Source organism: Nelumbo lutea, chromosome 3 (assembly GCF_056320005.1).
Source record: "Nelumbo lutea isolate HS-2025 chromosome 3, American lotus-T2T, whole genome shotgun sequence".
In the NCBI taxonomy this organism is placed as follows: domain Eukaryota; kingdom Viridiplantae; phylum Streptophyta; class Magnoliopsida; order Proteales; family Nelumbonaceae; genus Nelumbo; species Nelumbo lutea.
In genome coordinates, this window is record NC_142686.1 from 74,945,738 (window position 1) to 74,961,123 (window position 15,386).

Sequence of the window (15,386 nt, forward strand, 5' to 3'; positions counted from 1 at the left end):
TTAGATTTCAGATGGTCCACAGTCAAGATGCTACCCATGGCCATAAGCCATGCAAATGCTTCTGTTGAGTTTTGGGCTGATAACATTTGTTTTTATTTACAAAGCATAGTTAGAAAAAAGATGAGAATGTTATCTTCATCAACTAATTGGCCAACAAAAATCAGATTTATAGTGAGACTGGTAACAAGTAAGGTCTTGGTAAGAGGGAAAGATGTAGTGGATGAAAGATTAAGAGACAGGTCATTACTAGCAATGATGTTTAACTTTTCACCATTGGCAGTAACAATATGTTTGTGATGGGTTTCAATAAGGTCACTTGGTTGGTCAGGGTAGGCTCCTGTCATATATGATTGGTAGCTCCAGAGTCAATGATCCAAACATGAGAAGGAGAAGAACAATAACTAGAGAACTCACCAGGTAAGCCGGTAGTAGAAAAGGCAGAAGAAATAGCAGATGTTACCAGTTGTCGAAGGTTTTCCCTAACCATAAATGCTACAGAATCACCTTTTAACAAAAGAATCACCACCAGTAGTAGATTTCTTACTCCCATGTGCTACAGCAGCAATGCCAATCCCATAGGCCATTTCAGCAAGAAAGCAACAGTCCAGACACAAGGATATCAGAGAAAACCAAATTCAGCGACAGTTCCCTCTAGTCCAGGACGAAAGACAAGTACTCCAATGCTAGAGAAGGTCAAGGGAACCCAATAAAATACCATAAACAGCTTCAGCAATCAAGAACTTGATTTGACAGTCCAAGAAAGGCAAGTTTTAGGATTGTCGAATCTAAAATCTCTCAATTTCTGAAATCTGAAACAAAGAAGGGAAGCAAGAAAACCCTAGGACGAGACCAGATCTAGTGTTATAGGTTGATCGATTCAGGCCGATTGAGAGAAAATTGTGGTTTACCAACATATCAAGTGTCTTTTCCAAGAACAGAGAAGTATCTTGTGCTGATCGAAACAGCCCTTAGAAGATTCCAAACCAGAAACTGAGTGTAAGGATAAAAAGAGCTTGAAAGAACCCTTCAATTTAGAGAGTATTGCCGCCCCAAGATGGCCTGAAATACAAAGTTGTTGCAGTCCAAAAAAGGAAACTGTATAGTATTGCTGCCCCAAGAAGAAGATCAGAACTCCTTCAAAAACTCACCCAATCAAATGTTGTTTGTAGGGAGAATAGATCAGGTCTAGCCGACACCAGATCTGAAGTTCGGCCTCAAACCAAAGTCTCCCAAGAGAAATCTAATAAAATCTCTCCTGCTGGTTGCACAGAGAAGACTTGACAGAAAAGGGTTGATCAAAACAGCCCCGATACAACAAGATTACTACTTCTAGTGAGGTTCAAAAGAGAGAGAGGATAGATCAGAGAACGACCTGCTCTGAAACCATGTCAACACTCTGGCTGAATAGAGAAAATAATAAGAATAATTTTAGAGGTGTCAAGAATGAATTGACCCCCACCTCAAAGAGTCTTTTATATATTAAAAGATATGTACAATTACAAGAATGCCCATATAAGGATGAAAGAGAAAAAAAGAATAATATACATAAGGGACTATACTAAGAAGATGCATCAAGTCACAGAGTCTCCACAAGTAGTAACTGGGAAATATGGGGTAGTGAGGTTTGGTTGGGAGTCAAGAGAAGTCTCAAATTCCTATGGGGTGAGTGTGTGGAAGGGGATAATGAATTTTAATAGAGATTTCAAAGCATTGGTCAGGTGGGGGGAGGGGTCAAGAATGAGATTTTTGGAAGACAATTGATGTGGGTTGGGGAAGCTGAGGGAGGTTTGTCCAAGACTTTATAGGCTCTATGATCAGCAGGTGAGGGTGGATCAATGCTTTGAGATGAGAGGAGGCCAAGTGGTGTGGAGCCCAAAGTTTAGAAGGCCATTAAGAGATCATGAGATTTAGGAATGCTTGCTGCTGTAAGAAAAGCTGTAACAGGTTGATGTTTCTACTGCTGCTAGTAGGGGTGGCTACGAGCCGAGCACTTCACGAGCTACTCGAGATCGGCTCGGCTCAGTTTCAACCGTGCTTCGAGCCGAGCTTGAGCCCAATTTACAGGCTCGTTTATTAATCAGGCCAAGCTTGAGCCTAATAAAGCTTGGCTCGTGAGGCTCGCAAGGCTAAAAAAATTATTATTATTATTTTTTTATTATTATTATTATTATTATTATTATTATTATTATTATTATTGTTATTATTATAAATTATAAAATTATAGAAAATAATACATATAATAAAAATATTATATATATAATATTTATATTTTCATATATAATAATAACTAATTATTATAATTCTTAATTTTTTTAAATATCAAATAAAAAGTATTTTTTATAAATACTTTTTTTTATTTTTATAAAACATTTTTCTCAAGTCGAGCTCAAGCTCAAGCTCAAGCTCAAGGTTCTAGCTCGAACTGAGCTCTAGCTCAAGGTTCTAGCTCGAATAGCTAGTTATTCGGCTCGGCTTGAATCCACCCCTAGTTGCTAGAGACGGTCTGTGGTGGAAAGAATGCAAAAATGGAATTTTCACTGTGAAATATTTTTACTTGGCTTTGATAAGGTAGCAGATGACTGCAGATCAGGTGGACGGAGTGTGGGGGAATCCTACCCCTCCTAGGGTGGAGGCCTTTGCATGGTTGGTGTCGCTGGACAGTATTTTAACTTCTGACCACCTGAAGAATAGAGGTTTCTACATGGCAAGTATATGTTACCTTTGCTGCTCGGATGAGGAAACAGCCTTCCACCTGTTCTACACATGCAAGATGGCTCATATCATTTGGAGTTTCTTCTACTTTTTATTTGGAGTGAATTTATTTCAGCCTTCGTCCACAGCTGAGTTATTTTCCTCCTGGCCAAGATTCAATAGGTGCAAGAAAGCAAAGATTGTTTGTAGCTGCATCCCTTTCACGGTTTGCTGGGTCCTATGGAATGAGAGAAATAGAAGGATATTTGAGAACAAACAGAAGAAAATTCAAGGTCTTTTAGCCTTGACTGTAAATCTGGTCTCAGATTGGGTTTTGGTGCATCCAGACTTCAATCAGATTAGTAGAATAGAGCTGGGGAAGAATTTTTGGAATGTTCTTGAGTTACAGTCTTGTAATCTTGATCAGCTCTGCTGTTACTGACTTTTCTAGAGTAATGTAATGTTATCTAGGTTGGGAGCTAGCTTAACACCCCCCCGGATGTATGGCTCTTTTCTTTTTAATGAAATTTTTATTCTGATTCTTCAAAAAAAAAACATTCTTGCTCTCTCTTTGGGTGCAGGAAGATCCCTCATTTAAATCTCTTGAGCTCAAGTTTCCTAAGGCAACTGAAGCAAAGAGGAAGAGTAATGTGAAAGGCAGTTAAAGAAGCAGTAGTGTGGACTATTTGGGAAGAAAGGAATGAGAGTATCTTCAATGAAATAAGTAGGATCAAGGAGGAAGAGTAATGTGAAAGGCAGTTACCCAAGGAGGAGAAAATAGACACTATAAAGATCAAACTGACACATTGGGTAAAGACTAGGGAAATTTTTCAAGATTTTTCAGTGAATGATAAAATAAGAAAATGAGATGGAGTAGCACAACCCTCAAAAGGCAAAAGACAGGCTGGTTATGGAATGGCAATCTCCTCCAAGTAATATGCTAAAGTTGAACTTTGATGCGAGTTCTATGGGTCACCCAGGGCCAACATGTATTGGTGGGAAGGGGGGGTATTCAAAGGCACCATAGGAAGTGTGGTGGCCATGTATTCAGGACCTATTGGAGTGGGAGATTCCCTGAAAGCTGAGTTGATGGCCTTACTGCAAGGCCTAAGACCAGCAAAGCAATCAGACTCTCAAAATCTGGAAGTAGAGAGGACCTCAAAGTTAACCATCACTTGGGCAAAAGGCCTATGGGCTATGCCAAGTCCCTTGGATTTACAGGCTTGTCTTGAGGGAGATTGATTGCTTATCAAGGGAGTTAAACACTTCCTACTTATGAGCCAGAAGAACTACAAATGGGATGGTGAATTCTAGCAAAACAAGGGTTTAATAGACATCAGTTATTTTGGGCACTAATGTAAATCTTATGTATTTGGGTGGTTGTATTATCTCCACAAGATGTACTAAAATTCTCTCATTGAATTAATAAAATCTTTTTTATTGATCAAACAAAAATGTTGACTTTGACTGTTTTTTGTAATTTTTCTCTTACTCTACCCGTAGTTCTGTGTACAGAAACTCATTGTACACAGGGCATACTGTATACCATTTCTTTTTGTTACTTACCTTTTCAAAAAAAAAAAAAAGAGGCCCCTTGAGGCAAGCCAAAACAAGTCCATGTGATTTGAGGCAGTGCCCCTGACCTAAATTTTCGGCCCATATATATAAAGAAATTGGTTTTGTTATTTAAATACACTTCATTCTATTTTAGGATTAGGAATCAGATATTAATTGTATTCTCATTTATTCTTTTGTGAAAATTTGCTATTTGAGATCCTATTTGTAAGAACTAAGACTTCAGGCATTTGAAAAGTTCTTGCTTTTGTTTATTACTAGTGCACAAACAGCAATAAAAGGTAATTTAAAAGTTGATAACCCATTACAAAGGTGTGAATCCACAACAAAATAATAACAAATGGAAGATACTATTATAATTTGGCCTGCCTTTGAGTCCTATTAGTCTGATAACAGTCGAGAAGAGAGAAGAAAGAAGAAAGAAAGAGAGAAAGGAGAAGAAAAGAAGAGAAGAAAGGGAGAGAAAGTTCTGGTTTGAATGAGAGAAAATATTCACTCTCCCATTCGGCCAGATGTGTTTATATTACTAACATAATGGAAAAGACACATGTGCCCCTACTTAAGTGAGGGGCACTAGTTCTAACATAATCCTACACTTCAGCAACCTCAACATAACTATAAAGATGGAAATACCCCTACATACTTAACACTAACACTCCCCCTCAAGCTGGTGAGTATATATCATATAGTCCCAGCTTGCTACATATGTAGTCCACTCTTCCCCAACTCAACCCTTTAGTAAATAAGTCTGCCCACTGGTTCCCTGTGTTAACATATGTAGTGTTTATCACTCCACTCAGCACCTTCTCTCTCACAAAGTGACAGTCAACTTCTATGTGCTTGGTTCTTTCATGAAACACCGGATTAGAAGAAATATGAACTACAACCTGATTGTCACAGTAAAGCTTCATTGGAGTGTTAACATTGTATCCCATCTCCTGTAGAAGGTTCCTTAACCACACTAATTCACAAGTAGTATGTGTCATAGCTCTATATTCTGCCTCCGCACTGCTTCTCTCCACAACTGTCTGCTTCTTACTTTTCCATGTCACCAAATTACCCCCAAGAAAAGTGCAATAGCCTGTGGTAGATCTCCTATCAAAGATAGAACTGGCCCAATCAGCATCAATATATCCTTCTATTTCAAGTTTTCAACCACTTTTGTATATCAACCCATGACCAAGAGCCCCCTTTAAATACCTCACAATTCTTAGAACCGCATCCCAATGAGGAACTAGAGGTTTCAGCATGAACTGACTTACCTTACTAACCACAAAATGAAATGTCTGGCCGAGTAATGGTTAGGTAGTTCAGTTTACCTACAAGTCGTCGGTATCTACCAGGGTCCTCAAACACTTCACCCATATCACTACTCAGCTTAGTGTTTGTTTCCATAGGTGTTTCAGCTGGTTTAGCACCTAACAAACCTGTTTCTTCCAACAAATCAATGACATATTTCCTCCGACACAAGTTAATACCATGCTTAGACCTTGCTACTTCTATCCCCAAGAAATATTTCAATTTACCAAGGTCCTTTGTCTGAAAATGTTCCTGCGGAAAAGTCTTCAACCTGTCAATGCCCATTTTATCATTCCCGGTAATAACAATATCATCTACATACACCACCAATAGGATCTTTCTTGCCTAAGAGTCATGACTGAAGACTGAATGGTCAACTTGGCACTATTTCATACCAAACTTCTTTACCACCTCACTGAACCTACCAAACCATGCTCGAGGAGACTGTTTAAGCCCATAAATGGCCTTCTTTAGTCTGCATACCTTACCATCCTCCCCTTGAGCAACAAACCCCGATGGTTGCTCTATATAGACCTCCTCGAGCTAATCACCATGCAAGAAGGCATTCTTGATATCAAGCTGATAGAGGGGTCAATCATACATAGCAGCAAGAGAGATCACAACACAAACCGAACCAATCTTAGCAACCGAGGAGAAGGCCTCTGTGTAGTCAATACCATAGGTTTGGGTGTACCCTTTTGCAACCAGTCTAGCTTTCAGCCGCTCTACACTACCATCAAGTAAGTAATTAATAGTATAAGCCCACTTACAACCAACAGCCTACTTCCCAGGAGGAAGAGTGATGAGGTCCCAAGTATGATTATGAGTTAAAGTTGAGAGTTCTTCCATTGCATGGCGCCATCCTAGAGAGGCAAGGGCTTCCTGGACATCCTTAGGGACAACAACAGAGGATAACAAAGAGATAAAATGGCGATGGAAAGCAGAAAGGTGAGTGAAACATAATTAGAGCAACCGGTACATGTGGGCGATGTGTATAGACTTGATGGATAGGTGGTCATTCAACAGGTGGTGGCACCGGAGGCAAGGACTTGGTCACAGTTGGAACAAGAGGAACAGAATTCGCAACTGGAAGAGGAAGAGTTGGAGGAAAATGAGGAGGTGATGAGGAAGAAGAAACATCATCGGACCCCAAGAAAAACAGAGTAGACTCAAAGAAGGTAGCATCAGCACAAACAAAGGAACGTCGAGAACTAGGATGATAACACATACCCTTTCTGAGTCCGGGAATAGCCAAGGAAGATGCACTTAATGGATCATGCATCTAACTTGTCCCTCCAGGGGCCCAGATTATGGACGAAATAGACACACCCAAAAACTCGAGGAGAAAGAGAAAACGGAGACAAGGTAGGAAACAAAGTAGTGAATGGGGAATGACCATCAAGGATAGACGTGAGCATCCGATTAATCAAGAAGCAAGAAATAAGCACCGCATCACTCCAAAAGGGTTTGGGAACATTCATGTGATGCATGAGAGATCGAGTTGTTTCCAAAAGATGGTGATTCTTTCTCTCAGCCACCCAATTTTGTTGTGGGGTGTAGGTACATGAAGTCTGATGTATAATGCCATGTTGGTCCAAGTATTCTTGAAATGATAAAGAGAAATATTCACGGCCATTATTGGAATGAAAAATTTTAATATGAACACCAAGTGGTTGCGAATCTCAGCATAAAATTTTTGGAAAATGGTAAACAATTCACTCCTTTCTTTCATTAGATAGAGCCACGTTATCCTTGAATAATCATCAACAAATATGACAAAATATTTATATCCATTGTATGACATCACTTTATAAGGACCCCAAACATCTTAATGAACCAATGAAAAAGGACTCGACATATGGTTATCAACCCTAGGACTAAAGGGAACAGGATGATGTTTCCCAAACTGACATGACTCACAAACCAAAACAGAAAGTTGACTCAACGAAAGAACCAAAGACTTCAAAGCTTTCAGCAAAGGATGACCAAATCGGCAGTGCCACTAGAGAGGAAAGAGAGATGACTGGAGAACAGTTGATGTTCTTCCACCACCGTCAAAATAATACAATCCACCAGCTTCATGCCCTCCACCAATCTTCATCCCCGTCTTGAGATCTTGAGAAACATACGAAAAGGGTAAAAAGTAATAGAGCAATTGAGTGTCATGGTCAACTTACTAACAGACATAAGGTTAAATGGAAATTTAGGGACATACAAAACTGAGGATAAAGGTAAGGGGTCATGGTAACATTGCCAACACCACAAATGGAGGATGTGGAACCATTAGCAAGGGTAACAGATTGTGATGTTGAACAAGGAAAGATGGAAGAAAACACACCTGGAGTTCCAATCATGTGATTAGCAAGGGTAACAGATTGTGTATAGTATGTCCATCCATACCACAGTGAGTACACCTCAAACCCGAACTATATCCTCTGCCATGGGCTCCCCCTGAATCTCTACCTCCAGTACAACCACCACCACGGTTATATGTAGGTCCACCACCACCATTCCGACCATATACCGGTCCACTACTACCACTACGGCCTTACTGAGCTCCACCTCTAACACACACCATGGCCCCTCAATACTACAAAGGCTAATCTGTCGAAAACACTAGAGTTCTTAGTAGATCCAATGGAAATCCTCCGAAGTCGAGTAAACACCTCTTCTAAGGGAGAGCTGACCCTCCTAGTATCTAAGCCCGCATTGGTTCATACTCAGATTTCAGCCCCACCAAAAACCGAGTCACATAAAGCCATTCTCTCTGTTGTTGCTAAATTTTGACATCAGAAGTGAGGGGGTGATAAACCTTCAACTCATTACGAATGTTTCTCATACTAGGATAGTACTCTTCAAGACTCTGATTGCCCTGTTGCAGATGAAAGTATTTCTGATATAGCTGATATACTCTATTGAATTGTCTTGGCCAGAATACAACTTTTTAGCATGGTCTCACACATCTTTGTAAGTGTCAAACTCATGAGAATCAGTGAAAGGTTTTTCTTGCCTTATGTGTTTCACCTTCTTCTTTTCCTTAAGAAAAACTTCTACAAATTTAGCCCAAGGTACATAATTTTCTCCATTCAGTTTAATGGAGGTCATTTGAACATTCAAGTAGTCAGTAGGGACCATCACATTAGACTTGTTATTTCTACTATCTCCCATTGCTGAATTCGGCACACTGCACACCAGACCACACCACACACTGATCACACTGGTTTTATCACTTGTTTTTGCTGAAAATTGCACTCTTTACACCACAAACCCTACCCCTCGACTACCTGAAATCTCACCACACTGTATGAGGACCACTCTCCCTTCGAATCACACTGAAAGTAGCATAAACCCTAGCACACTACAGTCTGAAATCCCACCATACGATCTAAAACATACTTATTATTTGATTCACAACAAAAAAATGCATAGAAATCTCTTACCTAATCACCCGAAAATCAAACCACACAAGACACCCACTACACCACACGAATCATCCCTCTTCTCTTCATCGATTAGGGGAGGGTTTCTTAGAAACCACAGCAACCAACCACAAACAGCAAAACTAGAGGCATAGAAACCTCTAAGGGAAGAGGGCGATCACTCATTTTCAGCCCTTTCCCTTATCTCCAACTGATGGCAAAGAAACCAAGAGAAAACCCTAAACTGGGTGCGCAGAAAACAGAAATCTGGGCAGATCCGAGTTGCTTAGTTGAGCTCTGATACCATATTATAATTCGGCCTACCCTTGAGTCCTGTTAATCAGATAACAGTCGAAAAGAGAAAAGAAGAAAGAAGAGAGAAAGAGAGAAAGGAGAAGAAAAGAAGAGAAGAAAGGGAGAGAAAGTTCTGGTTCGAATGAGAGAAGAGATTCACTCTCCCATTTGGCCAGATGTGTTTTATTTTACTAACATAATGGAAAAGACACATGTGCCCCTACTTAAGTGAGGGACACTAGTTCTAGCATAATCTTACACATCAGCAACCTCAACATAAGCGTAAAGACAGAAATACCCCTACATACTTGACACTAACAGATACATTTAAAAAAGGTCCACACCTAGGTGCACCAAATGTGTGCCTTTCGAAAGAGGTTGTGCAACAGTTCAAGCAAGGAACATGCCTTGAAATGCGCCTTGCCTATGCACCTAGGGATGCTTGAAATGCTACCATATTCAACTAGCTCAAAATCTGATTCAAGCACTAACAAAGATCCAAGAGAAATTGTGATGTGGAACATGTATAAAAAAGAAATAGGTGAATTCTTTATAACATAGAAATCTTTTTTTTTTTTTGAGTTGTTTCTATGTGCTAATGAGCTTATTTTCTTCTGTAATACATCATAGAAACAATTCAAATACTATAGACGTATCCTAAGAGTTTCTAAAGCAGTATCAATTCTTAAATCTAATAGTCTGGTTAATCAAAGTGGAATTTACATAGATAAATGGAAAATAATTTTTAAGGCAACTATAATGATAAAGTGCATAGTGAGCTCCTACTCCTATGGAGTAGGGAAACACTTAGTGTTCTATAAAGCAATAACTTAGAGGTGGTACAATTTACAAATCAAAATGAAGTAATATCAGTCTTAGTTGGAATACTCTTTTCTAACCTACAAACGTTTTCTTCCATTTTACATTCAAAAGAGGTGGACAACCGGCAACATTTTGGAGGCTGAAACAGAAACATCCTTGGAAATGAACAAAGGATACTAATTTACTAAGAATCAAATAATTGGCTGGAATAAGATATGCAGATTTAAAAAGGTGAATGATTTAGGAGTGCAACCTTCAAGTTCAATAAATAAAAGCCTTCTGGGTAATTTTCTGATGGAGAGTTATTTTAACCAAATATAGAATTATAATAGGATTGATAATGGGACTGACAACACTAATGGAGATGAGTGTGTGGGAAGGCATCTAATAGTTATTTGAAGAATTCTACAGAGCATTCTGTTTTAATGTTGTAATGGAAGAAAGTGCATTCTTTGGGAGGATAACTAGTTTACAATGCTTCCTCAGGATTTCACTAAGCTATATACTTGGCATATGAAAAGAAGTTAAGGACAGATGGTTATTTTAAAGAAAACAGAAGATAAGTTCTTTGATCCACTATACTTTGGAAAAACTTGAACAATTAGGAAGTAGATAGCTTAGTTGGAAGATAGGAAATAAATGAAGTTTTGAAAGATGAGTATATCTGAAACTGGAACTGGAACAAGAACAGACTTTCTTCTCTGGTGAGAACTTTTCTTTAGAAATGTTAGAAGTTCTTTCCTGGGGATGTTGGAACAAGAATACTCCTGATGGAGAATGTTGAGCTGCTATTTCTTTTCTTTTATGCACTGTTTTATGTTCTTTTTATTCGCTATATTGGTCTCTTATAGAGGCTGTTATTTTCTTTTATTTCATGTTGGTAGGGGGAGTGTTGAGATTCTCTTCTTTTCTTCATTATGCCCTTCTCTATTTCTGTTTTCTTTTGTTTTATTGATTCATAAATACAAATTAATGTCAATTTCACTTATAAGTGATTATGATGATAAGGATGAGGAGAGCAATATAGCAAATAAAAAGAACATAAATACCATATACAAAGAAGCAAAAGGCATACCACCAAAGAGCATTTACATGGTTATCCAACCTATACATTAAAGGTCAAATTACAATGTATTTTGTACAATCTTCAGAGTTTTCTACATTTAAACCCAAAAAGTACCCTGAGAATAGAAGCCTAAACAACAGCATTCTCTCTGGCTTCCCTTTGAGTTGATCAACCTCTTAAGTCTTCTTAAAAATTCTTTTTCCCTTTCAGTCTGCATTAACTGGAAAATGGCAAAAAGGACCAAAGCTCCAAAGCACAAAACATCTTTGGCAAAATCCTCTTGGTAGTTAAGACTGAACTAGAGAAAGAATAGCCTTGGGGTCCTCTGTTCAAAAAGGGTTATAAAATGGGATGAAATAATTGTTGAGAATGGGCGATGCAAGAGAAGGTGGGGGTGGGTCAGCAATGCCTTGAGATCAGTAGTACCATTCCAAAACAATCTGCTCACATGAAATATGAACCATGGTGGCAATGTCAGAGACCAAATCCAATGCCAAGGTAAGGGATTTTCCTCATTAGAGAAGGATAAAAACCAAGACTTCTCCAAGAAAGCAGCCAATGTGAAACAGAAGGACTTAAGTTTTTATCCCATTTGAGGGAACATATAGTTCCTTATACTTCTGTGGAAGTTAAATTCACATACTAATTCAGACCAAGAAGTCAAACTATCTAATCCCACCATTTAGATCTCCCCTTTAGAAGTTCATGTGATCAAATGATACTTCTCATAAACGACCTTTTCCCATGCAGTATATATCTTAATTGTCCACAAGAGGACCATAGTTGAACGCCTAACATCACTTTGGGTAGTGAATGCATTCGATTTTTCTCAAAAAAAAAAAAAATGAATGCATAACATCACTTTGGATTTCTTGGGTGGAAGAACAATCTGATAAGCATGCAAAATCATGTGCATTGTCAAGGCAACTTATAAAAACTTTTCTAGCTTGCAAATAACAAAAACAATAATCTAAATATAAAACATACCGTAGTGGCTAAGATAAAAGAGTAACAATACATCAACTACTATCCAAATACCACAACAGTCAAATTCACCCATTGCTCCATACATACAAAATTACAAACCACTTAAGCATGAAAAATCTAGCAGGAAATTACTTAAACCTCCCCGTGTTTTCTAACAAATATTTAAACCTTCATTGTACTTTGACATTCATAAAAACCTCCCTTCACATTTCAAATAAATATGCAAGTGCACCCTTCCATCAATTGTCCTGACAGAAAATGCTGATGTAATGATTTAATGTTTTTAAAATCTCATCTTTGCCCATGAGAAACTTTATTGGGATGAAGATTTACCAAATTATCCTCATAAAGGTGATTCACTTTATTTAAGTAGGTTACATTTTGTACTTAAGTGAACAACAAAGGCTAAATTGTGGTTGAGCTTAAACCTTCCTTATTAGTAGAAACACCATATTCAGGCAACCTGAAGAGCGAACAAAAGTGTTCACTGTGCACATTCATGACAAGGGCATAGTTGTAATTTTAACATATCCGCTACAGGATAGTTAAAGGAAGGGGTGCATTTGCATATTTATGTGAAATGTTTAGGGAGGTTTTTGCAAAGGGTCCAAGTACGGGGGAGGTTTAAGTATTTGTCAAAAAACACGGGGGAAGTTTAAGTAATTTTCCCAAATCGGGTTGTAGGATATCATATTGAAAGCAAGAAACCGAGAGAAGTGGTGTTCTGGTACCTTAGTTTCTGAAAAATATAATCGAGGTCTGATTTCATGGACCTTAAAAGACGTGTATTTTTTGATAAATCACCAGAAATCTCTGCAAAACACTGCTCTGAGTATTCATTAAAATGTGATAAGACTGCATTGCTGTCCTGTAACCTTCCCAATCTGCAATTGGTGCATGAAGTGGAAAAGTTTCATAGTCAATACCAGGACTGATAAAAATTCCATCAATTAGATCATAGGAAGCAAATTTGATGGTAACTAGAACGAACCAAGGTGCTACAAAAGAGTAAGAATTTGGTTTTGGGAAATAATTTCTTGTGTGCTAGTATACTTTGAACAATACCAATGGATGCCAAAATGATAAATCAAAGTCCCAATCTTTTAACTGTCAGGGGTTTTAGCAAGAATCTATAAAGAACTTCCTGCAAAGATTTTCAACATCAATGCAAGAAAGAAATCAACAGAAAAAAAATTCCATATAGTTCTCTAGTAGCTTCTTGTCATTGACACTTTGGTTTAAATTTACTAAATTACAACCCTTTAACCTGACTTCTTTTGCAAAATAAAAAGAGAAATATATGAAGTAACAACAAATGAGCATCAAACCATTAGGCCCCCTTTAATTTGGCAGGCCAAAAATGAGAACCAAATTCAACCCTCCACAAATCAGGAGTGGAATAAAATTACACAACCCCCACCCCCCCTAACACATACCCCAATCAAAGGGGAAAAAAATTAGTTGCCAAAACCCCACCCCCTCCTCAATTAATTTTTGCCGAAACAAAGGAAAAGATCCCTAGAGTTCCACCACTCCGCATGGAAAATTCCCATACTACCTTTCGTTTTCTGTCACAATCCAAAAACAGCCTCACTCCACATCAAACTATTGCTTCCTTGAAATAAGCGCCATATTTAACTATGTAATTATGATTTTCTTTTTAAACTCAATTATTAAATAGACTTAAACTCTGTATGTCAGCAAAACAGACAAACAGAAAAAAAAAAACAAACAAACAGAAAGGGAAAGAAAAGTTTCCATTACAATGCAAAACAACCAAGATCCACGTTTGGGCTCAGATACAGAATCCAAACACGAAAATCCAAATCCTAAATATGAGAATTTTACTTCCTTTACCTTTTCTACCTTCAAAATACAAATCCAATTTTCAGCAATTTCTATCAAGTTAAATTTGCATCCATCCACCAGTAAATTAAATGGATCGAATAAACTAATCATTAACTAACCTTCTTACCGTTTCCTCTAATGAGATTCTAACTATATTTCCGGAAAACCATAAAATGCCAGATTATTAATTACGAAAAAAATGCCAGATCAAAACCACAATCAAAGTCGGTATTAAAAAGATTTCTGAACACTTAAACAATGAAAAAGAATCCAAATAATGCCAATTCTAGAACTCAATTTACAAATGGAAAAGATCTTAGCACCAAAATCATAGCTTAAAAATCCGAATATCAGCAGTAACTAGAGAGAGAGAGAGAGAGTACATGAGGTGCTGTAATTGCTTGAGCTTGTCGAGATCATCGGTGTTAATCAGGTTTTTGAACTGCCGAGAAACCTCTTCAGAAGCAGCTATGATGCATTCCCTTTCCGACTGCTCCATCACCGAAGCGATCACAGACTGGCTGACGAGACGGTTCTTGACACAGCCAAGCACGGTTTGTTCTGTTATATATACATATCCACCCTCCCCTTATCCCTTCCCAGCTCGCTCTCCTTTTTCTTGGGCCTTGCAGTGCAATTTTATTTGGATTAGGACATTTTAGTTTTGTTTGCAGTGCAATTTTATTTGGATTAGGACATTTTAGTTTTGTTTGCAGTGCAATTTTATTTGGATTAGGACATTTTAGTTTTGTTTGCAGTGCAATTTTATTTGTACTAGGACAATTTAATTTTGTTTGCAGGGCAATTTTATTTGTATTAGGACAATTCAATTTTGTTTTGGATTTTATTTTAGGGTAAAATACCAAAACCTCTATTGAAGTTTCTCACAACTATAAAAACCTTTCTTCTAGTTTTGCTTTAGCAAAATACCTCCCTTAAACTTTTAAAGAATTCAACAAAAATTTCCCTTACATCATTGATCGAAACGGAAAACGTTAGACCAATAAATCAAATATTTTTAAGAGAAAATTCCTTATCAGTACCATGTACTTTGGCTCGAGTGACATTTTGGTCCTCAAACTTTAAAATACAGCAATTCAGTACATGTCGTTAACCAGTTCCTTAATTAGCTATTAAGTGACATTTGAAAAGTAAAACTGCCCTAAGAATACCATCTAATCCTCTTTATCAACCATTCAAACATTAACAATAAAATGAATAGTCCCAAGTTCTAGATTCTTCTAAATAGTCACCAACTTTTTTGAACAGAAGAGGCTAGGATTTGGGACTATTTAGTTTTTTGTCAATCTTTGGATGGCTGATACAGAGAATTAAATGGTATTCGAAGGGCATTTTTGACTTTTCAAATGCCACTTAACGGTTTA

The 15,386-nt window shown here is 37.8% G+C and overlaps 1 protein-coding gene across 2 annotated transcripts in view; it reads right to left on the minus strand.

Moving 5' to 3' along the window:
* LOC148865496 (kxDL motif protein) overlaps positions 1–14,656 on the minus strand; it is a 37,881-nt gene extending 23,225 nt beyond the window's left edge. The window contains exons 1-2 of one of the 2 annotated variants that reach the window (XR_016109827.1): positions 14,385–14,609; positions 12,885–13,037 (exon numbers count right to left, since the gene is read on the minus strand). Coding sequence is in view for 1 of the 2 variants with exons in the window: in XM_088977813.1 (XP_088833939.1) it covers positions 12,885–13,037; positions 14,385–14,500 (269 nt within the window). In the remaining variant the exon portion in view is untranslated. Of the gene's footprint in view, positions 1–12,884; positions 13,038–14,384 lie in introns of both variants that reach the window. The other variant, XM_088977813.1, reaches the window with a different exon arrangement.
* Positions 14,657–15,386: the final 730 nt, after the last annotated feature.